The sequence below is a fragment of the Aythya ferina genome, assembly GCF_964211825.1.
Source record: "Aythya ferina genome assembly, chromosome: 3".
NCBI classification, from domain to species: Eukaryota; Metazoa; Chordata; class Aves; order Anseriformes; family Anatidae; genus Aythya; species Aythya ferina.
In genome coordinates, this window is record NC_140298.1 from 22,989,438 (window position 1) to 23,011,868 (window position 22,431).

The 22,431-nt window shown below is 38.5% G+C and overlaps 3 protein-coding genes across 6 annotated transcripts in view; 1 reads left to right on the forward strand and 2 right to left on the reverse strand.

The window, feature by feature from the left end:
* Positions 1-6,020, reverse strand: part of NVL (nuclear VCP like) — a 38,300-nt gene extending 32,280 nt beyond the window's left edge. For both annotated transcript variants that reach the window (XM_084515544.1, XM_084515543.1), the window contains exons 1-9: positions 5,888-6,020; positions 5,348-5,421; positions 4,181-4,233; positions 3,996-4,095; positions 3,037-3,097; positions 2,234-2,500; positions 1,277-1,400; positions 913-989; positions 481-615 (exon numbers count right to left, since the gene is read on the reverse strand). In XM_084515544.1, coding sequence (XP_084371670.1) covers positions 481-615; positions 913-989; positions 1,277-1,400; positions 2,234-2,500; positions 3,037-3,097; positions 3,996-4,095; positions 4,181-4,233; positions 5,348-5,421; positions 5,888-5,947 — 951 coding nt within the window. In that variant the 5' untranslated portion in view covers positions 5,948-6,020. The remainder of the gene's footprint in view (positions 1-480; positions 616-912; positions 990-1,276; positions 1,401-2,233; positions 2,501-3,036; positions 3,098-3,995; positions 4,096-4,180; positions 4,234-5,347; positions 5,422-5,887) is intronic.
* A 39-nt stretch (positions 6,021-6,059) lies between these two features.
* Positions 6,060-13,314, forward strand: CNIH4 (cornichon family member 4). Of its 2 annotated transcripts, none has more exons than XM_084515550.1 (5): positions 6,060-6,190; positions 7,332-7,400; positions 8,435-8,547; positions 12,400-12,540; positions 13,113-13,314. In XM_084515550.1, the coding sequence occupies exons 1-5, from the start codon at positions 6,122-6,124 to the stop codon at positions 13,138-13,140; spliced, it is 420 nt and encodes a 139-aa protein (XP_084371676.1). In that variant the 5' UTR covers positions 6,060-6,121; the 3' UTR covers positions 13,141-13,314. The 2 variants fall into 2 exon arrangements, with proteins under 2 accessions (XP_084371676.1, XP_084371677.1); XM_084515551.1 differs by lacking the exon at positions 13,113-13,314 and adding an exon at positions 12,673-12,760.
* A 3,480-nt stretch (positions 13,315-16,794) lies between these two features.
* WDR26 (WD repeat domain 26) overlaps positions 16,795-22,431 on the reverse strand; it is a 33,697-nt gene continuing 28,060 nt past the window's right edge. For both annotated transcript variants that reach the window (XM_084515546.1, XM_084515545.1), the window contains one exon: positions 16,795-21,847. In XM_084515546.1, the coding sequence (XP_084371672.1) occupies positions 21,822-21,847 (26 nt within the window). In that variant the 3' untranslated portion in view covers positions 16,795-21,821. The remainder of the gene's footprint in view (positions 21,848-22,431) is intronic.

Consider the following 22,431-nt stretch of genomic DNA (forward strand, 5'->3'; position numbering starts at 1 on the left):
ACACCAATAATGTTACATGCTCTTGAATCATCAGCTTGACAACAACCAGTTCTGGAGTTCAGAACTTACTATTTTAGTAAATAGTAAACTGGGATGTCACCCAGTAGAATTAATGTCACCCAATAGAATTAATGTAGTAACTCATAAAAGATGGTAGAGACCAGACTTAAAATGTTATGGTAAGTTTAACCAGAAGCATATTCCACTTACAGCTTTTTCACTACCCATGCCTATACTGCAGTCCTGGGAATGACTCAACACAGTGAAGTCAAACATAAAACCCCGTCACTAGATCCCTTCTTCATATGAGGTTCTATCAAGTACAGATTTGATAGAATTTAAACAAAAGGAAGTAAAAATGAATACAGTTTAGTCTAAAATAGGAAGCAGAAAAAAAGAGATAAAGAGGAAAAAAATGAAGGAGGATTATTTCTTTTCTGTCTAAATACAATTAAGAAACTAAATCTGGAGCTAACTCACCCCAGCAATAGCCTGTGCAAGCAGTGTCTTTCCACATCCTGGTGGTCCATGCAGAAGAAAACCCCGAGGTGGAACTACACCTAAGTGGTTATAGACTTCGGGATGATGAACATGGATCAGCATCTTGCATATTTCCTGTTAAGGACAACACAGACCTCCATTTAAATGACAAAAAACAGTATTATAAGTTGTTAATAGTAAACGCAAGCCAAAACAAAAAGAGGTTCTCTTTATTAATACAATTGCAGTGACTGCTTTCAGAAAGATTAATCAAAGGGAAAACAAACAACAAAGTAACAACCTTTGTTGCTGTTGGTGTAAGTAACTATTCTCAGTGCTACAAGTGAATTCTGCTACATTTCCTGTTCGTCATTTTTCACATGGCATTTTATTCCGAGTGCATTTTGTCCCACAATCTACATGCTAACTAACCTTCAAAGTTTCATCATTGCCTCCTACATCCTCAAACTTCACTGAAGGGTGGTAAAGCTCTGGTCTCTTACTTGTAACTGTTAAGGAGGAAAAATAAGTTATGTAAATTTAGACATAGCATAATGGTAGTTGCCAATACCAAACAAGAAAGAATTCAACCTAAACAATTAGCTAAATACACACAGCAGTATTATTTTTGGTAGCAGAAACAGGAATGGAATTATTTTTTAGAGCAATAAAAAGATTAAATTTCTTAAACAAACACTTCTTTACACCTCTGAATAGTAGTAGTACACTAGTAATTGATTCCGTGGTCACGCACCACCTCTCTCTTTAGAGAGGCATGCCAAAGATAACTTCTTACCTTTCCCTTTAAGTAAGACGGAATTAATTTCTCCGTCCACATCTGGAACTTCTTTTTTTCTTTTTGCTCTCTTACCCTTTGTACTCTTTTTTTCACTCTCCAAGACAGAAAATTCTGTTGACTTCTAGTGTATGAAAACAGAATTGTACAGACAAAACCTTCAGAGTCAGTGAATTCTTGCAAATACTTAACAGAACAAAACACCAAGACATCTACAATGCTTAATATGTATTTTATGCAGATTTATTTAGATTTTGCCTTCTGGATTCCAGCCCCCCCCCCTTTTTTTTTAGATAGCACTTATTTTTAAATAGTTTATAAACTAATGCGATTTCCAAGCCTTTCAATTTCTCTAACCCCCAATCCATCCAAAAAAATTTCAGCTTTCCCCAGGTTCACTGAGACTTAACCACTTATGGAGACTACATGCTATGGCTACAACAAGCTACGTGTTTGTTGACTAGTTAGGCTGGTCACTAGCAAACAATAAATAACAGCTAAGTTCCACTTACCCTTCTCTCAGTAGGGGCACTACTAGTAGGGGCTGCCCTGCTGCTGAGCACTACATTTTCCCCCCAAAACTGTACAAGAAAGACTTTTTAACTTTAAGACAAACATGCTTGAAATTCACCAGAAGGCTCAAAAATCACTTCTGATAGGGCAGAACCATTGGCTAAGCCTTGTCATCTTCAGAAATCAAGCTAAAAGTTAGTACTCTACTGGGCTTAGGCCAGATCTTCCTATTTAACATTAATATTCCTATTTCTTCCTATCTAACATTTTTGCTGTATTTAATATAGCATGCATATCTGTAATAAAAACGATATATTTTAAACATCCAGAAAGAAGGAAAGTCTTTTTGGTCATAATATCAGCCTTCAAAAGCACGTTAAATTCCATAGGAAATTATACTCATACTTGCTACCTAAAACACGTTGTGTTTGAAAAACACAATACCTCAGAAGTCAATTTCTTCTCATCTCCTTCTCCATCCTCAGAAAGGTCAATGAAAAAGTCTTTTCCACCTGGAGTTTTATCAATGAACCAGCCACCTTCAGAGATCCTAGTTACAGCACAGGATCCTGATGAAAGGGTGCTTCTTTGAGGTGCTGTTTGCACAGGAGAAGAGGTTTCCACTGGTTCAGTTTTTGGAGTGGCTGGAACAGAATCGGGATTTCCTTTCTTGTATAACGTCAGCAGGGAATTGTTCATGTGATTTGTAGACTGCAAATTCATGCATTTTTAAGAGAAAATATACAAGTTATAACTTGGGTTATTTATATAAAGATACCAGTGAAAAATATTTCATACATGTCAGTTATGAAAATACAACCTCACTGGAAAAAGTAATCACTTATCTTCCATCCCACTCTTCTGCATATCAAATAACTGCAGACAAAACTATATCTGCTGGTTCAACAGGCCTTTATGATTTACCCTAAAATAACCCGTTAACTGACAGTTATCATTTTAGCTATAGTCAGATGTGTCAGTTCCTTCCATTGCTTCATTCAACTGCTAGCCAAGTTTTTTGGGTACCCAGCATTCTTTTGTCAAGAGTGATTCCCCACCACAGGTTCTTCCTTTTATGACAGTAATATCCACCTTTCAGCTGTACCACAGATTCTCAGTTGGAATGGCCAACTCTGCCTGCAACTCGTCTGCATCTCCACTTTTAAACTTTTCAAGTGGACTGCAATTTTACAACACATAATCACATGTTACACAAATACGAGCAATCATAATAAAACACAGCTTACTAGATCTTCTGGATAATCATCATCATCATCATCAGAGATATCTGTGGCACTTCCTGCTGTCCTTTACATGGAGGGGAGACAAAAACTATTAATGTATCACAAAACTGCAAGCGAAACACGCACAAAACAGAACAAATGCAATTTCCACAACATGGTTCCTCACAACTATGCAATGTGGCATAAAACCAGAAACAAACTCCCAACTGGCGTGCTCTAAATGTATTGTTATGAAGAGTTTTAAACTTCTTTCCAAGGCTGCAATGAGTTGGATCAACTTGACAACATGGCTAAAAGACAGTCCTACAAAAAAGTGATGTTGGACCAACCTGACTGTGTAGTTTCATGATGAGCTGAATCACCAATGTTGGCACAACAGGGGACATAGAAGCAAATCACTGCTGAACTATACTAAATCCTTCTGATTACAATGTATTAATTTCCCATGAGATTATTGGCATCTATCACAGGTTAGAAACCAGAATGGTCCATGAGACTGCACATAGCTTTAGGAGTTAAGAAATCTTAATTCCGACATCATACCTAGTGGTGACTTTCTCTGAATAGCCTGTCCTGTAGTCTTATTAATCACATTTAGGTAATACGCATCACACCCAAGAAAGATTAAGAACAAAACAAAGGAACTGAACCATTTCCAGGACTGTGGCCTTATATGGAAAACCATAATGTAAACCAAAAGAATATCCATCCACTCAGAGCTGTGCATTCACCGCAGCAGAGAAATTACAATCTACTCTTTAATATCTGCTTGTCTTAATTGAGAAAAAATAATGTTTCAATTAACTACAGGCAACTCCTGAGGAAGACAAGTGTACGGAAAATCAAGGATATGCCAGTAAACTTAAAACTACCGAAACTTAATAATATGAAGACAGAAAGATTTAAAGTAATGTTAAATATTAATGACATTACTGAAGTTAGCTAATGATAGAAATTCTTACTCATTTTTATCTTCTCCATGTCTTGCTTTTTTTGCCACATGTTCAGCTTCTAGAACTGTTAAATCTTCATGTTCTTTTTCATTACTGATTATTCCAAACACTGAAGAAAAAGTTCAAGCATTAACAGAATAGCCAAAGGATAATCAAAGAATTTGGCATCTTGGACACAGTACTAACAGAACTACCTTTTTCAACTTGTATTCTAAAAGCATTTCTTTTTCTTCGTCCATAATCGGCACTGAAAAAAAAAAAAACAAACCACAAAGTAGCAGGTTACACCAAGTGCTTTTCTCCCAACACATTGTTATTCTCAGTGAAAAAAAATACATTGTAAGTTGATACTCAAGCTTTTACGTTAAGTTCTTATTAAGAACCAACTTGAAAACGTGATTGTTTTTTCTGAACCCTACAACTCTGTGATAGCTGGGATGAAAAAACACTAAAATTTACTCATCTCTAAAAGGATGTTTAGTAAATGTTATTCAGGTCCTCTCTGCAGCGATGGAAAAGCAGCAATGTACAAATGGATTCTATTACACAACAACAACACTCATTTTCTTATTTTAATTTAAACAAGAACATATGGACATAAGAGTATGGTCTAGAAAGCACAGTCCAGTACGGAACAACTGCAATAAGGAATAACAAACCAATGTGAGAAAATCTGATTCAATGAGCACCCTTACCTGCAAACAAACATCGTCAACCTTTCATTTTCAGTTACAGAGCAAACATTTCGTTTGCTTTTCTGCAACAGGTGACAGAGGAAAAATAAAACCTAACCCCAAAACCCACAAAAGTCCACAGCAAGAGTTTGGGATCCTTTTCTCTAACAATGCACAAAAAATAGATTGTAAAAACATTAATGAATATACTTCTCTCCACTCCTTTACTCTCACATTCATTAATAATCTGCCTTTCTACCCACAAAGAAAGCCTTCAAATAATTATGTGAGGTAGACTGTCCTCCTAAGCAACCGAGGAAGATCTAGTGTCTTACTGACTCCTGTTACCCACCCCATCTGCCTGCATCCAAGTGTTATTTTCTCTCATGTTTTAAACTCATCACCTGTATAAGGACCAAAACGCTGTAACGTGTCTGTAGCTGTTTAACAGCAACAACAATTAGCAACTAGATCTCGCAGTACTGATGCAATCATAAGAGATAAATTACTAGATACATCAGCAGAGGAAAACACTGGAGTGGAAATGATCTGATTGCTTCAGTTAACCTCAACAACCAGTAAAGAAGGTAACAAAATTAAAATTTTGACAATACGCAAACATAAAATAACAAAATAATGTATTCCATATTCTGAATGTGGAATGTAAGGATACAAATCTTTGCTCACCTGTACGTTTTCTGCAAATCTGACGCTAGAATCCCAATGTCAACATACTGGCCACATCTACTGCTTGCAAGGTACTAAAATTAAAAATGTTAGGAAGCAAGATAAAATCTTTGTCAATAACCTCATTGGAATAGCTAGGTCTAATATGCCTGTTTCAAATTCATAATATAAAGCGTAATATAATATAATGTAATATAATAATAATATAATATTCAGCAATAAAGCTCAAATATGCCTGTTTCAGACTCAATATCCTGGCTGAGTTTGTGAACTCAAGGTGCAAGACCCTAAACTTCTGAAGAGCGAACTCCCAGCTGTTTGAAGACCTGGTGGACGAGACCCCCTGGCCCACTGCCCTGGGGAACAGAGAAGCTACCAGAGCTGGCACCCCTCCTGAGCGCACCAGAGCTCTCCTTCTGCTCTATAAAACGCAGAGTGGGGCGCTCCGCCTGGAGCCGCGCTGGGCTGCCTCACGCCGCCCCGCGCAGCCATCTTGCCGCGCAGGCCCCGCGCCTCCCCCCGCGCCCCGCCGCCCCGCACCTGCTTCACGCGCTGCTTCAGACGCGGGTCCGCCGCCCGCGGCCGCACCCGGACCCGCATCGCCGGCAGCCGGCCCCGGCCCCGGTCCCGCTCCCGGTCCCGCTCTGCCCGGTGCGGGAAGGCGGCCGCGGGGCCTGCGGGTCCCGGCGTGCTGCGCGGTGACTCCGCCACAGCAGGGCAGGGCAGGGCGGAGCGGGGCGGGGAGGCTGAGGGGCGGGCGGCGGCCGCGCCGCCATGGAGTCGGTGGTCTTCATCTTCGCGCTCATCGACTGCTGCGCGCTCATCTTCCTCGCCGTCTACTTCGTATCCTTACCGGCGGGGGGAGCGGGACGGGCCGGGCTCGGCAGCGGTGGTGCTGTGGGGGTGCTGGGGTCCTCATTTCGGCCGAGAGGCCGCGGCCCGGTATGTGGGGGCCCGGGTGGGAGCGGGGCTGGGTGCCCGGCGCTGAGGGGGGGGAGGAAGCGGGTTTGGGGCCCCCCCGGGCCTAAAAATTGGTGCGGTGCGCTCTGGTCACGGAGGGCAGCTCGCTGGGTGAGGTGGGAGAGGGTGGGAAGGGCGTGTGGAGTTCCTGTGGCAGGGTTTCTGCGTTATTGCTACAAAAGCGCCTGCAGACTTCGCTGGAGGGTGTTGTTAGAACAGGACAGGGCTGATGCCTCCATTTATGTGTTCCGGATTGAAGGGGAAGCTGCCCTCATGCTCAGATCCTGGTGTTTCCGAATTTACCTGGTTGTCCTAACAGAAAGAAGCCCAAAAGCACCTGAAAGAATCTCACCTTAGACAGATATTTCACTTATTAAAATTGAAAGCCTTCACCCACCTCTTAAGAACAGAAGGAAAAATGCATGCTTTCCTTGAAGAAAAGGAACACAAGCGTTACAGGCTATAACCTGATGATGTGCACATGTTGTGTGTTAAGCCTTTTTTGATAGGGCTCTCTGAAACCTTTGTATTCCAGGTGCTGGAAGTTCATGTGATAACAACATGAACCTCTTCTTTCATAGCAAACTGGGAAATTACCCAATGCTACTCTAAATGTAAAATAACAAGATTTAGTTCTAGAAGCTGCAATAGCCAGCTTTATTGTGAGTTTAAAAGGTGCATCAACCTTTCCCTGCTTTTAAGGTTTTGCTCCAAGCATGGTAATAATGATTGTGATACCAAAAATACTGAGTTTGCCTTCCTGGTCTGCTTTTAGTGTTAAATTGAACTTTAGCACTTGTGCAACAATTGCTGCTGGAAAAAGTACCATAAAATCATTTAGCCTGATAATAAAATATGGCCTGTCCGTCCACCTAAAGTAGGACTGAGTGGTGGCTAACTGAAACGTGCCTTTGGCAGATTTGTAGAACAAGACAGAAGAGTGCTCACCCCAACATACTGGATGAAAATAAAGCTTAGAATATTTTGACTTCCTATACAATTTTTTCCTTATCCTGAACGTCAGATAATTACGCTATCAGATTTGGAATGTGACTACATTAATGCGAGATCTTGCTGCTCAAAACTCAATAAAGTAAATGATTATTCTTTGCATTTAATGGGGTTTAAAAAAAACAACAATCCATCATCTCAGCATCACAAATAATGGGGGTTTAATGTATATCTGAAGAGCATGGATTGGCAATACTTATTCAAAGCATTTATGTTTCTCTGCAGTCCACTTGTCATTTTTGGGCTCCTGTCTTCCATAAAACTAGCCACAAAAGGCTGTTCTGCTAATCTTTGGTGCTGAGATGGGCTGCTTCTCTGAATTTGTGGGACTCTTCCCAGAGCTCTCAAGTTTTCTTTTTTGTACATGTGCCATTAAGTAGCGATGTCTACTCCTGGCTGAACTCAAATCTTTCTAGCTACTTTCCCTGATACTTGTATATAATTCTTAATGTCTTGAACAGCAGAGTGTTTTGCTGTGATAAGGAAAAGTTCCATATTAATCAAATCTGCTTGAAGCTGTTCTTCTGAAATCCGTGTGACCCGCCCACATGGGTGTTCACTTTGATTTAAAAGTCTTTCTTAATGTAAGAGAGAACACTGCAGGATGCTCTCAAGCCAAAAATGTCCTCTTGGGCTGACCCGATTTACCAATGTCAATTTTAATATCGATCAACTTTCTTATCTGTACCAAGTCTGGAGGTGCTTATACGTTCTGCGTCTATGCGGACTTATGTGCTTCTTATGTGTTTCTTTCATTCCTACACCAAATGTTCTCTGCAGTGACTTCAAATGTGCACTGTATTCTTTCTTAACTCGCTCTGAAGTGCATGTGTAGTATAACTGTTTAAACAATGTTGTGTTTCTTTCTGGAAATTGCTGTGTTAAACACAGTACCTCTGTTTTAATACCTTAGGGCATAATTTCTGGCTTACTCATGTGCAATCTGTCTGAAGGTATTCATTTCCCTGCATTGTGATGAAATCACATGCATCTGTGAATTTTGTCAGTTTGATGTGATTAGAATCAGATGATAACACCATATCAATTTTTTTTTTTTTTTTTTTTTAAGAAATAAATTTATCCTTATAACCTTCTTTTTTTCTTCCCTTTTTACAGTGGGTCATCCCAGAGGTGATTGGCCATGCTGTTGTAACTGTATTAATGCTTATTTCATTGCACTGGTTCATCTTTCTCCTTAATTTGCCAATAGCAACATGGAATATATATAGGTAAGTGTGAAGGGTTGTGTGTGCGTTTCATTCCCTGTTGCTGGTTTAGCTTTAAGTGTAATATGAAGATAATATGTCATAATGAGAAGTTTCAGTTGTGTTCTTCAGTTCCTAACAGTCTTCTGGTTAACAAAACTCTCCTCTCCTTGCAATTAAAAGTAGAAGAAACCCAGTGGAGTAAATGACATAAGGCTTTGGGCCTTTCCTTGCGTTCTCTCTAATGCCCAGGAATCTTGATCTGTGAGTCATTCCTGAGTTTGTAGGAAATAATGGCATGTTGGTTGGGATTACCAGGTAGCACTGCAGACACGGTCACTAATGTTTCATTCTTTGCCTATGTGCCTGGTAGTGTTACCAGCACAAAACCATTTACATCAGCCTGAGTGATGGTTGTAAAGCCATCAGACTGTGGTGTTATCCCAAACACCCTCCTTTGTCTGCAGTCCTGTTTCTCCCCCTTGTGTGTTTGGACCCCTTTTGGGTCCACTGTCTTGCCTGTTTATTTTTGGAAAGGTTTCCAGACTTTTCATGTTATGATAGCCGTCAGTGTTACTGGTCTTTTCACCCCGGGCTGTCTACCGCTTTGAAATGGTTTGCTTCCCACTAGAGGTTTGCATGAGGTAACACTGGGACTGTTGGTTCAAACTTGTGCATTTTATTTTGTATAATTGTGAAATGTTTGGTGTCACTTAAGGCATAAAAAGTTAGCTACAATTCTTTTTTCTCTGTACCTCGTTAACACTATTTGCAGGGATGAGTCATTTTTTAAATACAAGAGGTTTCATAGCTCATAAAAGAGAAGATTCCTTTACTGATATTCTGATTGTTCTTCAGCAAAATATAATTATGTACTTAACGTCTTTTGTTTTCCACAAAACTTCTAGTAAAGCCTTCAAATGTTTCTCAGTTGGAGAAACATGAGGCAGTGTAACTTTTACAGTTAATGGCTGCATATTGCCTCCATGCACAGGCGGGGATAGTTTTGGCCACCTGTAGGTACAAATGTGTGTTTGTGCAACAGTTGCACAAAATGAGTGATGGTCCCTTTGGTGAGTGTAGTATTAGTATTTGGTGTTTCTTTTTTGGTTAGACTGTTTCTACGAAGACACTGAAGGGAGGAAGGGGGAGAGAGACAATGTATTTTCTTTGAAATCTTGAGGATTTCTTATCCTAGTTTCCCCCTTGCTTCCTTCTAATATGTTAAAGCAACATAATTTACCATTCTGTTAATATTTAAAGTAGCCACTTGCTTTCTCTTCTCAACATGGTCAGAAGGAATTTTAAAAGCTATTGATTTCTGTTTCCATGCTTTAGGCAGTAGGCTTTGAATGTTGTTTCGAAATGACAGCTCTCATTTTGTATTTGTCATTTGGAATACCCTAAAATCCTGATGTTGCCTCAAATGTAGATGTGCAATGCATGTAATAAATGAATATGACAGTGTAATACTTTGCCTATGCTGCCATAAGAAGTCGGAACGTTAAGACTACTGTTAATCCTGCCTCATTTCTGAGGATCAGCGACTTGCACCCATACTGGTAGCCTAGAGTACCCCATTCATGGTGAAGGAGCTAGAAGTTGGCAAAAGCAACTAAACTATAAAACTAAACTATATGTTTAGTATTATAAAGGGAATCTGATTGATGGTGTGGGATAGAACTTATATTTCACCCAGTCATTTAATGGACACAGGGTATGGTAGTCAGAAAAATGGTGGATTGAAAAGTAGTTTGAATAAAGTGTCAATGACTAAATTACAATCAAGTGGGAACAGATTGTGTAAACCTGTTACTGAGAGCTGCAAGCTTCCAGCATCAGGTGGGTGTGTTTGAATTGTCTTCACTTGTCACAGTATTTCAAGAAATAATTTCTGGAGTGAATTTCTGCAACAGGTCTAAGCGCAAGGTGCGGCACCTGGGTCATGGCAATCCCAGACATGGGTGAAGAACTCACTGAGAGCAGCCCTGCAGAGAAGGACTTGGGGGTTTTGGTGGACAAAAAACTTGTCATGAGCCAGAAGTACAAGCTTGCACCCTAGAAAGCTAACTGTATCCTGGGCTGCATCAACAGAGGAGTGGGTAGCAGGTGAGGGAGGGGATTGTCCTCCTCTGCTCTGCCCTTGTGAGGCCCCACTTGGAGTGCTGCATCCAGGTCTAACTCCCAACCCCAAGAAGGGTGTGGAGCTGTTACGAGGAAATTCTTCACTCAGAGGGTGCTGAGGAACTGGAGCAGGTTGCCCAGAGAAGCTGTGGATGCCCCATCCCTGGAGGTGTTCAGGGTCAGGTTGGATGATGCCCTGGTCAGCCTGATCTAGTGGCTGGCATCCTGCTAACTTGTGTTTGTCAGCATCTAGCATCATTGTGTCCATGACTACAGTTCCCTGGATGTGTAACATAAGCTAAACTAGACTGGGGGCCTCTTGGAAAAAATAACTCCCAAGTTCTGGAAACTTTAAATAATTTGTGTCATTTAAGTGTCACTGCTTTTAAAACACAAATTGAATAAATACTATCTTTATGGTACTCGTATCCTAGAGATGTAAGGAAACGGTGCACTATATATCTTATTTCTAGGGTCAAATGATACAGGAAACTTGTATACTTCCTTTTATTTCAATAAAATGTACTACATTTCCATGAAAATGGAAATTAGTGTCAGAATTATAACAATAGATCAATCACTTAAAGCTTCAAATTTAGAAGAGACTTTGAAATTAATAATTTCACGAGCTATTCTTAATGGGACATAATTGTTACTAATTAAATATGTGTCAGTACTTTTTAATGTTCCTGTGAAAATAAGAAAAATAACACTTATTTCTGCTGCTATAGAACCTCTCTTCCCCTCCTATTGCTCCTGTTACTGCAGTGAATGGTGCAAGATGGGGAGGGGCTGCTTTTTCTTTTGCTTGGTAACATTCTTCAAGTATATAAAGAAAACCTGTTCTGTTCAGAGACCTTGCTCTTGCTCAAGGTCTACGACTAGGAGTTTAGGAGTTAAATTGCTGTGTAGAAAAGAGCATTTTTCCAGGAAGGTAGAACCTGTATGAGATTTAAGTGAGATACTACTAATAGTACTTGTTCTAGACTGGGCTCGGCTGCAGTGACAACTTCAAGTGCTTGCATTTTTTTCTCTAGAGAAATGTGTATGGTGAATGACTGTACTGTTGCTTGAATTTTCACAAGACACAGGCATTTACTGTACTGATTTTACTCTTCTTTTTGCTTACATTTCACTTTGTTTCACTCAGCTGCTGTTCTTACGTGGATTTAGACAAGAAGTACTCAAATTCTCCAGTCCTGCCCAGTTTTTCAACCTGTCAGCCATAGGAAAGCTGTGTATTTGCTGTGATAACACAGGATAGTTTTGCTAAAAATGGAAATAATACACAGATCCTAAGTCTTATCTGCTTTTGACCACTGGAGTTTGTGATTTTCTCTATAATTTTTTTGTAATGAAAACACTGATTCTTAAGTTTTTTTTCCAGTCTCTTTCAGTTAATACATCTTTCCAGTGTGGGTAGAGGTTTTCTTCCTAACACGGAGTAGTCACAAACAGCAATTAAAATGATCTGGAATTGGCTTTTAACTGGAAATTCTCCCACTTATACCTGGGAAGCTGGGCTAACATTTTCAATACTGCTTGACCTCTGGATTTTCATTGTGTAGTGGCAGAGATGTACAATATCCTGAGATTGAAATAGAAATCTTAAAAAAAGCTCCATTATATTTAACTAGGAAACAAGCTTTAGATGAATGTCACTTCTGTGCAAATTCTTCTCCCCTCCTCCTGACACTCCTTAATGTTTTAATGATTATACTTGTGTGTTTTTTTTCTTTCTTAAACTTTCAGGTTCATTATGGTGCCAAGCGGAAACATGGGGGTATTTGATCCCACAGAGATCCATAACCGAGGACAACTGAAATCGCACATGAAGGAAGCCATGATTAAACTAGGCTTTCATCTGCTCTGTTTCTTCATGTACCTGTACAGGTTAGTCTCAAAAATTGCTCCCAAGGAACAAAGGAAGTGTCTGCCAGCTATTTTTACTTCCCCTATTCTGCTTGTGCTGGTATTCATAATTCTGATCTTCTTCTGCTAACCTTCAGTAATATATTTTGACAGTCAACTGCATGCTTATTATATGCTTTTATGCTTTCTGATCAAACATTGTTTGAAAACTCAGACTACTACTTAATCTCAAAACTACTATAAGTAAATACAAAACTACATGATTTTAGCACCTAGAGTAAGCAGCCTGTTTAGACGGGGTAATCTTGAGGGCTAAGTTTATTTCACAGATTCTGTTTTAGAAAATAAAGTGCTCAGGTTAAGTTACAACCTGATGAGTTCTGTGATTGGGTACTTTCTACAAGGTAGAACTATCGTTCTTCTACTGCAATATTACTTCTGCAGTCCTCGTCTTCATAAATAATGCAAGTGGCACAGTTGCCTTGACTTTCTATTTCAGAATCAAGTGCAATTTGCTACTGAAAGTGATAGCTGTTCCTACTTGCCTATGCTTCAGTAATACACTGGGTCTCATGTTTTCTGTTTTGTCACAGTATGATTCTGGCTTTGATAAATGATTGAGAAGTTGACAAAGAACCATTAGCTGCCAAATGGGGTCATCACTCCAGTGACTGGTTGTGGAGCCACAGACACCTTCTGAACATACCTAGACCAGTGTCGTCATGCAGTATATTTTTCCTTTTTGAACAAGAAATATTTTTCTGTATTTTTAACATAAAATATTTTCAAAAGACATTGGATTTGTGTAGCAGTTGTTTTTGTTCCTTCTTAAAACCCAAATGGCTGTAGCTGCTGCTTTGGTTCTGTAAACAAGGATTTCACTTTACAAATCTTATGGGAATGACAAGATGAGAGGGAAACTCATTTCAACTGCTTAGGCTGACAATAGTACTAATTCTAGAACAAATTTAAGAGCAGTTATAATGCTTATTTCTTACCAAAAGTGTCAGGATATGCCTCTGGCAGTCAAGCTGTCCAATTAGCCTGGTTTGAAGCTGTCCTTGGTACATCAATTTCAAAAGCAGAACACTAGCACAGCTTGCATCTTTATGTTGTTTTGTGCTCAGCTAAAAAGCAATGGAATAAAAGTTGTGCTTTTTCTCATTTTCCATTCCCTCTCCCTCCCACCCCAACCTGTATGAAGTCTAGTGTATGGCAGAATTAAGGTCACTGTGACACTTGTAAGAGTGGAAAAACGTGTTGCTGCAGATAAATGTAACACTTGTGAAGCAAGTAATACTTGTTTTTTTTTTTCCTTCAACTCCTGTTTTGTCATCAAAATAATTCATAGACCTCCCTGTAGAGTAAACAGTGCATCAGGGTTGGAGTCAGTAATGGAACAAAAGTAATGGAACAAAAGAATCAACCTGCTTTAATCATATCCAGTGGGGTGAATCAAGAATGTCTACTTAGGAATCTACTTAAGAGAGGTGGTCTGTTAAACCATAACCCAGCTATCCCCACATTTCTGATGTGATTCTGCTTCAAAGGCACCAAGAAATTTCAGTTCTTCTTGAGCAGCTCTTACATCACCGCCAAGTATACAAACCTGAGTTTGTACCCTCACTATCCAACTTTTTTATATATACGCATAAAAACAAATTTTTTTAAACAAATGTACCAAGTGAAATACTAAAAAAAATCCAAATTTTAAAGTCCTAAGAAGGAAAAAACTCAGATTTTAAGAACTTGTCGTAATTTACTGTACAGCTATAGTTAGCATATTATATTGGTCTTAATGTGGTATCTGTGTGCAACAGCTTGTTTTTGTGAGCAGGTGGTAAAAAGACAGCACTGAAGCTTGATTGCTGTAGGTATCTTGCACTCAGTATTTGTTTTAGGATAAGCTTAGCCTTAAATTTTTGACAGATGGAGTCTAAGTTCAGCTGTTGTAAAGACCAAAAACTACTGAAAAGCATGCTCATTAGAAAATAGCTACCACAGCTACATGCAAGTGACTACCTGACAGCACTGCAAAACAAAAATTACAGCAAACATTGCTTTGTAAAGCTTTATGCCAGACAGGATATAGATCTGTAAAAAGGAGAGAACAATATTTCAGAAGAGAAAAGTCACCGACTTCTGTAGCAGCTCACGTGGTAGGCAAGTACCTTATTTGTAGGTGAGGACAATTTAACTTCATTGACTTATAGCCTCTTGTATATTCCTGTGAGGGAAAAAAAAGTCCACCACATACCTATACTTTATAAGAGCAAAGTTAGTAAGCTGCTTGAGGTAAGTCCTTGCTGTAGCGCCAGCAGTAGATACATAAACTTCATTAGTGACATGTAAGTTCCATGCTGAGAACCATGACAAGTAATCTGTAATCCCCTCACTTAAACTAGCAGGTTTTTAAAATCTTATTCTAAAGATGGATTTTGAGGTAAGAACTTTGTCAGTAGTTAAAATATTTCTAAGATACAGTAGTTAGAAATCATTGAAGACAATTACAGTAATGACATTAGCTAGGGCAGACATATTCCCCTGTGGAACCAGTAAAAGATCTCACACTCCCTCTGAAAAGCTCCTATTCCCCTCTACTTCATGAAACATTTCTTCAGAAATGGGAGGGGGACATGGAAAGGTAAAGGAAAAGAACAATATCTGGAGGGGGGGGGGAAAAGGGGTAGCATGCATCTTAGTTCAGATGTCTGACCTAAGGGATGTTATTGTGGATTCTTCCCCGCTTCCCTCCTTAAGAATGAATTACTAACCACAACAGAACAAGAACTACAGCTATGTATGCTGTCCAGTATTAAGCAAACTGTACTTTTAGATGAATACAAGTTTCCATCCTGTTTTTGAATAAATTCTCTGTTCATTCATCTCCAACAACTTTTTGTAATTGTTGTAAAAACCTCAGAAGCAGATTCTGGAGACCACAATTCTGCTGAGTCATTACACTACTAATTTTTGAGCCTGCCTTGCTGTATAAGTCATTTTCTGCCTTAACAATGACCTTCACAGAGCTCAGAGTCAACAGGAAAAATGTGATAAAAAACCCTTGAACTACAGAGATCCTAACTTTTGAGCAAGGTTGTTAAGCTCTTTTCCACGCTCACGGTCTAGAGCCTAGTTAGCTTGCTACAGTGTCAGTACTTCAACTGCTTACAGTGACTGGGTAGCTGTTGTAGTACTGCAGTTGGGAGTGGAGGATTAATTAAGATAGGGGAAAACGTGCTAATCAATCAATACAGTTATGGACTGTTGATTATTTAGCTAGTTTTATTAGTGAATGTACTTACCTTCTCACCTTTCTCAAGCCAAAAAAACAAATTTCCTTCATCTGCTATATGGATAATTTTTGGCTGAATTGGGTCAACTCTTCTACAAATACTAGTACCTGAGGGAAGCAGCAAGAACAGGTACATGGAAATGGATATGGCATAACTTGGAGGGAATAAAAGTTGATGGAAAGGTGCTACTGGAGGCCATAAAGACCTTTTTCTAATCAAATACAGAAGCTGAAAAGAACTGAATGCATTTCACCAAAAGGTTTGAGTTTAGAAAACCTACTTGAAGACAAATATAGGCACAGCTTTCATTTAGCAGAACATTAGCTAATAAAAATGCCTACACCACCAGTATATGGAAAACACAGGACAAAGACGAGATTCCGTTCTGCTGCACAAGGAGGAGAGACCAGGTTAGTTGGAACAAGAAAAGCAACAGCTGAGAATCAGCTTCAAGAGCTACAAGAGCTGCTTAGGTCAACCACAGATAAAAGAGGTCCTTGATTTCTAGTTACTAGCAGTTGGCAAGAAACATCTGAGCAAGAAATGGAAGTACTTTAAAAGCACCTTGTTAATTATGGGAGAGAATTTTGTAGGTATATCTGAATTACAGTTAGCAACCTGTGTAAGATACCTAAGCAAGCTCCAGGATTAAAGAATCAAGGCTCTCACTGAGCCTCAAAGGAGCAGATGTTCAACAATGCAGATAAGCACAGAATGGGACACAGGCAAGTAGTGTGCTAAATGGCATAAATGTGCAGTCAAAACAGAAGTGTTGGGTAGATTAGAGCCAGGCATCAAAAATTGGAAAGCCTGCACACAGCAAGAGGGAGCTCATCTTCAGCTGAACTGCCACAAATGATTTTTCGTCTCAAGGAAATGAAATGCTACAACCAAGGAAGAATTCTATAATTAGTGATCAAGAAATGAACATCCCAGTGATATTCACGTAAGTGAAGTTTAGGAAACTAAGAACTATTCATTCCAGTTATTTATTCTGTTTATTGAATTGAAAGAAAGGGAATACAAACATTTCTGTTAAGTGCTGTGCACCAACATGGAAAAAGTGTATTTTTTTAAAAATCCTAATAAAAACAAATCAGAAGTTAATGTAGTTCCAATTGAACAAGTTGTAAAGATATGTTTAAAATACTACACATTTATAAAATAAAAAAGTTAAAACGGTGTTCTGTAAATAATTAGTAAAACAAGTGAAAATAAATACGAGACCCAAAGTTCTTATGTTTTTAATGTAATATAGCAAAGAAATTTTAACTACTTAATATAATCCAAGGAGAGTAACAAAAATCCAGAAAGTTTTAAGAACGCAATCCTTTGAAACATTTAATATCAGTCCATAGCAAATAGTCATTACATACCAAAAGCTCTAAGTGTTAAACTAGTTCCACCACAACTCCATATAAATCTTGACAACTTAGAAATCTTGAGATCAACAATAAAGTTCTTTTCTTGATCTCTACAGCTTGGTTTGTAAGTACATACATGCTTTGAGGATCCATTTTGTCCCATATTTTTTTCAAGGAGCCAATAGCTTTTTCCATCTGTGCCTAAAAATGTTAAGATTCATATCTACCACATATACCCTAACCATGAAAAATGTTTAAGAAAAAGATGGGGCACAATGAATTTCAAATTTATAAAAATATACTGATATTAACCAAAACCTTCAGGTCAAAGGACACTTCACATACACACGACTTAAAGTATGCAATAAAACATGACAAGTACCTAGAACGTTTGGTTCTATGCCTGTTTATGTAACACATGCACACACACATTCATACCAGATGGGAGGAACACTCTCACAAACTTTTTATTGAATCCAGATAATCTGGATAAACAGAAAACTTGTCTACAGTTTATTTCAACAACTAGAGGCAGCTACTGCAGCAGTAGTTCAACACTGCACACTTCAATCAAGTCCACCCTGTTTAGAAAAGTGTCAGAGTTAATCTTTTTGTTTCCTAAATATCGTTAAAAGTAGCAGTTTTCAAAATTAAGTATGGCAGCTGAAAATGGTCTCAAGCCAATGTGGAAAAGACAGGGTGAAGTAAAAAGGAGGATTAGCCATTTATGGGATGAATGTTCCTCTTAATTGTTTCAAAAAAAGAAAAAAAAAGCCAACAACAGTGAAAACCATTTAGCAAATACAGGTGTATTTTGTAGCTAACAATATGGACAAACTATTGAAAGTGCATTTTTCCTCCTCCCCCTTGAGTTACAGTAGTTTGTCAGTAAATCCAGCTTTTCATGTTCATTCTTCTTTCTCTGCCTCCCCAAATGGGTCTAACAACATCTCCCCTTCAAACTATAGCTAATTATAGGAGTCCTTGTTTTGTACTAAGGAAGCCTTGCTAACTGATTTTGGGTGGGATCATTGCTTAGCAGTGTAAGGAGATACAACTAGACCCAACCTCCAAGAGCATACTGAATTTTATTAAACATTACCTGTTCGAAGCCAACTTGAGAAGTAACTGGCAAGATCTGGATAGATTTCTAGCTTGCATCTTTGCTCTAATCATAAAAAAGAAGTCAACTTTAAAGTTGGAGAACTTGAGAAAAAACAGGGAATTTAAACAAAGATGTAATTGCCCCCTACTACCTCCCCCCATACCCAAAGGACAAATTTAGCATGACTGCTTATTTTCCCTTTTGTGCTCCATTGTGCCTTGAAAATTACTTACCTGAACAGCTAAAGAGCATTCAGATAATAAAATGCTTTAGCATTTTTATTTATTAAAAAGAAAAAAAAAGAGATCTGCCTTTAACAATAACCTGCGGCTACTGTATTTTAAGCTAACAGCTTACCAAAGTTACAAAAGAGTAGTACACACTTACAGTATTTTCCTCTCTAAAAACATAGGTTTGTTCACCAGAAATACAGTAATTTATTGCAGGTGTGCAGTTGTTCCAGCCTTAGACTCCAGCCTATGAACATTTTTAAGCACATGGAAATCAACACATTGCAAGTGAGCAAGCTTATTACCCCATCCCCCACCCCCCATCTCATTTTATAGTCTGTGCACAAAAAGTATTGGTACTTTTCAATTCACATAGTGTGAATACATGACATGTCAGAAATAATCTTGGTTCCTCTTTAATCGACATTTAGAATGGTTCTCACTACCACTAGACCTATAGCGTAATCACTGTGGGACCAGGTACTGTGGTCAAATAAAGTTTACTCTCTCTAATCTCCACACATCATCTGTGATAAGCAGAGATCTATGCAATATGGTGTTATTTACACACTGGAAAGAATGCTATCTATATGATAAAGGAGCTTTCCCTTATATTGCATAGTTTCACCACAAAACTAAATTAAAGCAGAGACACCAAGAACGTATGTTTCTCCTTAACTTGCTTCTAAATCCCTGATGTGTTTTGTTTTTTTTTTTTTTTTGTTAGAGGTACATACCAAGTCCAGAAGAGAAAACCCAGAATGGAGGTCAGGTTTTGGTAGTAGTAAGTTTAAATTTTTAATTACAATGCATTGCAGTAGAAAATAGGCATCAGGTCATACATACCCCCACATAGCTTGTACCAGGTAAGGAGTCTTGGCCAGGTACGGCCAGCCATATTAAAAATGCCTGTTGAAGTGGATGTGAGACTTCAAATCTAAGCTTGAGACTTGATCACCTTGAGACTTCAACACTTGCCTATATTTCCTACTAAGTCCCGTGAGTATGAGGTAAGCAAATAGTGCGAGTTGTACGCAATATCTTTGTTAAGAGACACCAAAACCAGGATTATTCTCCTCCCCCCTGCTCTCCCTAAATAACGCTTTGTTTAAAAACATGAGGTCCAGAGTAAGACAATACAGGGATAACTTCCAAAGATTCACATACTAGCATCGCTTAAGAATTACACTATGTTTCGAAGATAGAAAATACTGCTTGCAATTTAGGTATTCAATATTTATTTAAAACCCGGAGGTTTATTTTACTAAAAATTAACCTTAGGAAAGTTGTCTGCTTCTCTGCAACACCGATGCCACAGACAAGACTGACCAATCTTATGCTGTCCGAACTAGCAACAGAAACAAACAGCTCCTTCTAAAACTAGCTAATGGAAGGAGGAACTGATTTGTAGTCTTCAGTTTACATACATACTCCCAGTATGCTATAACTCCCTTAATTGCTATCAGCGCAATTCCCCTTAAGAAAAAATGAACTAGGTTGAAGATAAGAACGTTAAGTTCCTATTTCATTTTGGAGGTACTAAACCAGAAATGAGTACATCAGATTCAGGGCTGGCTTCAATGAGAAGATTGGAATCTTCAATCATGTTTCAGATGGCACACAGGGCAAGGAAAACACCGCCACCTGATTGCTGGAATCTTAAAAAAAAAAAAATCCAACCCATTAAGTTTTGTTTCTTTGGGAAAGAAAAAGGGACTGTTTATGTTAAACACCACATTCCCAATCAAAGCAGCTACACTGCTCTTCCCAGGAACTCTGGCAAACCTTCCCCCACCCTTCTTCCACACATGACTAATGAGGTCACTAGATTACCATCTCATTAAACGATGAAGCCCACACTTCCATTCACATCATTCTTGGTGACACGCCCTTTCCTGCTCCCTCTTTACTTCACAGCACTACCAACACTACCTTTCCACCCATGGTAGGAAATGGACTCCAGCGCCATCCCAAAGTGAATTTGTGTGTAGTGCAGAAGCATTGAGATGTCAGGCCATCTGTTTATTGAGGACAAAAACCACACGTGATGTCTTTCTCTTTTCTAAACATGGCATATTAGTGGAACTGTTCCTAAATGCGTCAAGATGTTCACAGCACCAGCTTGCAACAAGGTCTAGGAGAGACATTTAAATTTGCAAACTTAAAAGTATATTTTCAGAAAGAAAATCTATACATCTTTGTTTATCAAATAAAGTTTTCCTTCATAACACAAGTGTTACTTATGATTTGAATGTTAATTACTTTTACAAAATGTTTACTTTGTTTTGAATACTTTCTTCACATTCTTTTGTTGAGGTGTAGCCTACCTTTAATCCGTATTGTTGCATGTATTTATGTAATTAAAAAGAAGACCTTGTCTTGTTTAAACTCTTAATCTGGTGGTGTACTCTGAACACTTCTTTTTTTCGCTAAATAATACGATTTTATCTGTTAATATGGACAGTGAGTTTCTCTTTCTAAAACAACCTTTACTGACTACATAAAGTTCCTTCCAGCCACTGCTTTTGATCGGGTCTCAAGACACTCTGGAAGAGCGTCAGTGATACCACATTTTACAACACTTCTTGCATCGTTTTAGTTCCAAACGTATACAAATGAAGTCGTTTTAATCCTATAAATAATTTATTTTTAAAAAATTGTGCTGTTAACCCCTTTGCAGGGCAACGAGCTATGTGAAAAGTACAAAACTTTTTGTCAAATGTGATATTCAGAGTGCTTTTGACATAGTTCATTGGTTTATCTCAATTTATATGCGCAACGGGCAAGGCTAGAATCCATGAACCAAGCTGCAAAGATCTCAAGCTAAGTAAGGCGGAGAGATTTGAGAAACAAGAGAAGGAAATACTTTCCTATCCAATGTATACTCTTCAGACTAAAGCACTCTTTCTATCAAGCCTTCTAAACTGTTAAATAAAGTGTTCCAAACAAGCATTTAAACTTCATTACACAGAAGAGCAACAAGAACAGTAGCCTGCCAAACAAAAAGGCAGGAGGGAAAAATATATAGAGTTCAATGGTTAGCCTGAATGTAGCACAGTTCTTCACAACCGATGGGGGGGTAATTTCAACACGGTGTCCAACAACGTTCTAACGACGTGCTTCATCTCGACTGGTTACTATGAAGCAAGGTGGTAAATGTTTGGCCCCAATCGGGCTTCAGAAATGGTTCTTTTTCATGACGAGCATGTCTGTCCAGCTATCAATCATGTTTGTTTGCACCAAATCCCAAGCCATTTAAAATACGACTAATTAAGTTAAACTGAAGTCGTCTGCTCCAAATTCGCCATCAACTATCCATGCTACTGCATTCCTCTGAACAAAAACAAAAAAAAGAGAAAAAAAATCACACCTTGAAGATTTTATCAGTAATTAACATTCCTATTATAAGGTCTCTAATACAGTGTATTTACATAAGTTTTACTGATCATGCATTACTTAACGGAACTTATAGTGTAACTAAATCCTACATTAAAAATTAGCAATTTTAGGTATCATTATTCGTATTAATTCAAAGGTTAATTTATCATGTTATCTGTTGGTACAAAGAAATCATCTTTTGCAGAAGATATCAATAAATTACATACATTTACATTTAAGTTCCAGGGGCTCGTGCTAATTACAAAGCTGTCATCCATTTAAGATTCCTAAGTTGCTGGACATTATTCTCTGCACCTATACCTTTTATAGATGCACTACCGCAAGAAATTCAGTTTGTATCATTTTTATTTTTATGAAGTTTACAAGCTCATTTTCTGGAGAAAATGAGAAAGAATAAGCAGGCAAGTAATTGGGAGAAAACAAAAGCAAAAAACAAAACAAAACAAAACAAAACAAAAACACAAGTAAAGCCAGCTGGAGGATAGGCTCTGAGTCCCTACATGTATGTTCAAGATGTT

What these genes read in the sequence shown, in the direction of transcription:
- CNIH4 (XM_084515551.1), top strand. Translation starts at nt 6,122, where the DNA reads ATGGAGTCGGTGGTCTTCATCTTCGCGCTCATCGACTGCTGCGCGCTC. An exon ending in TCTTCCTCGCCGTCTACTTC is followed by an intron (nt 6,191 to 7,331) that starts GTATCCTTACCG and finishes CCTGAACGTCAG; the next exon opens with ATAATTACGCTATCAGATTT. An exon ending in GCAACATGGAATATATATAG is followed by an intron (nt 8,548 to 12,399) that starts GTAAGTGTGAAG and finishes TTAAACTTTCAG; the next exon opens with GTTCATTATGGTGCCAAGCG.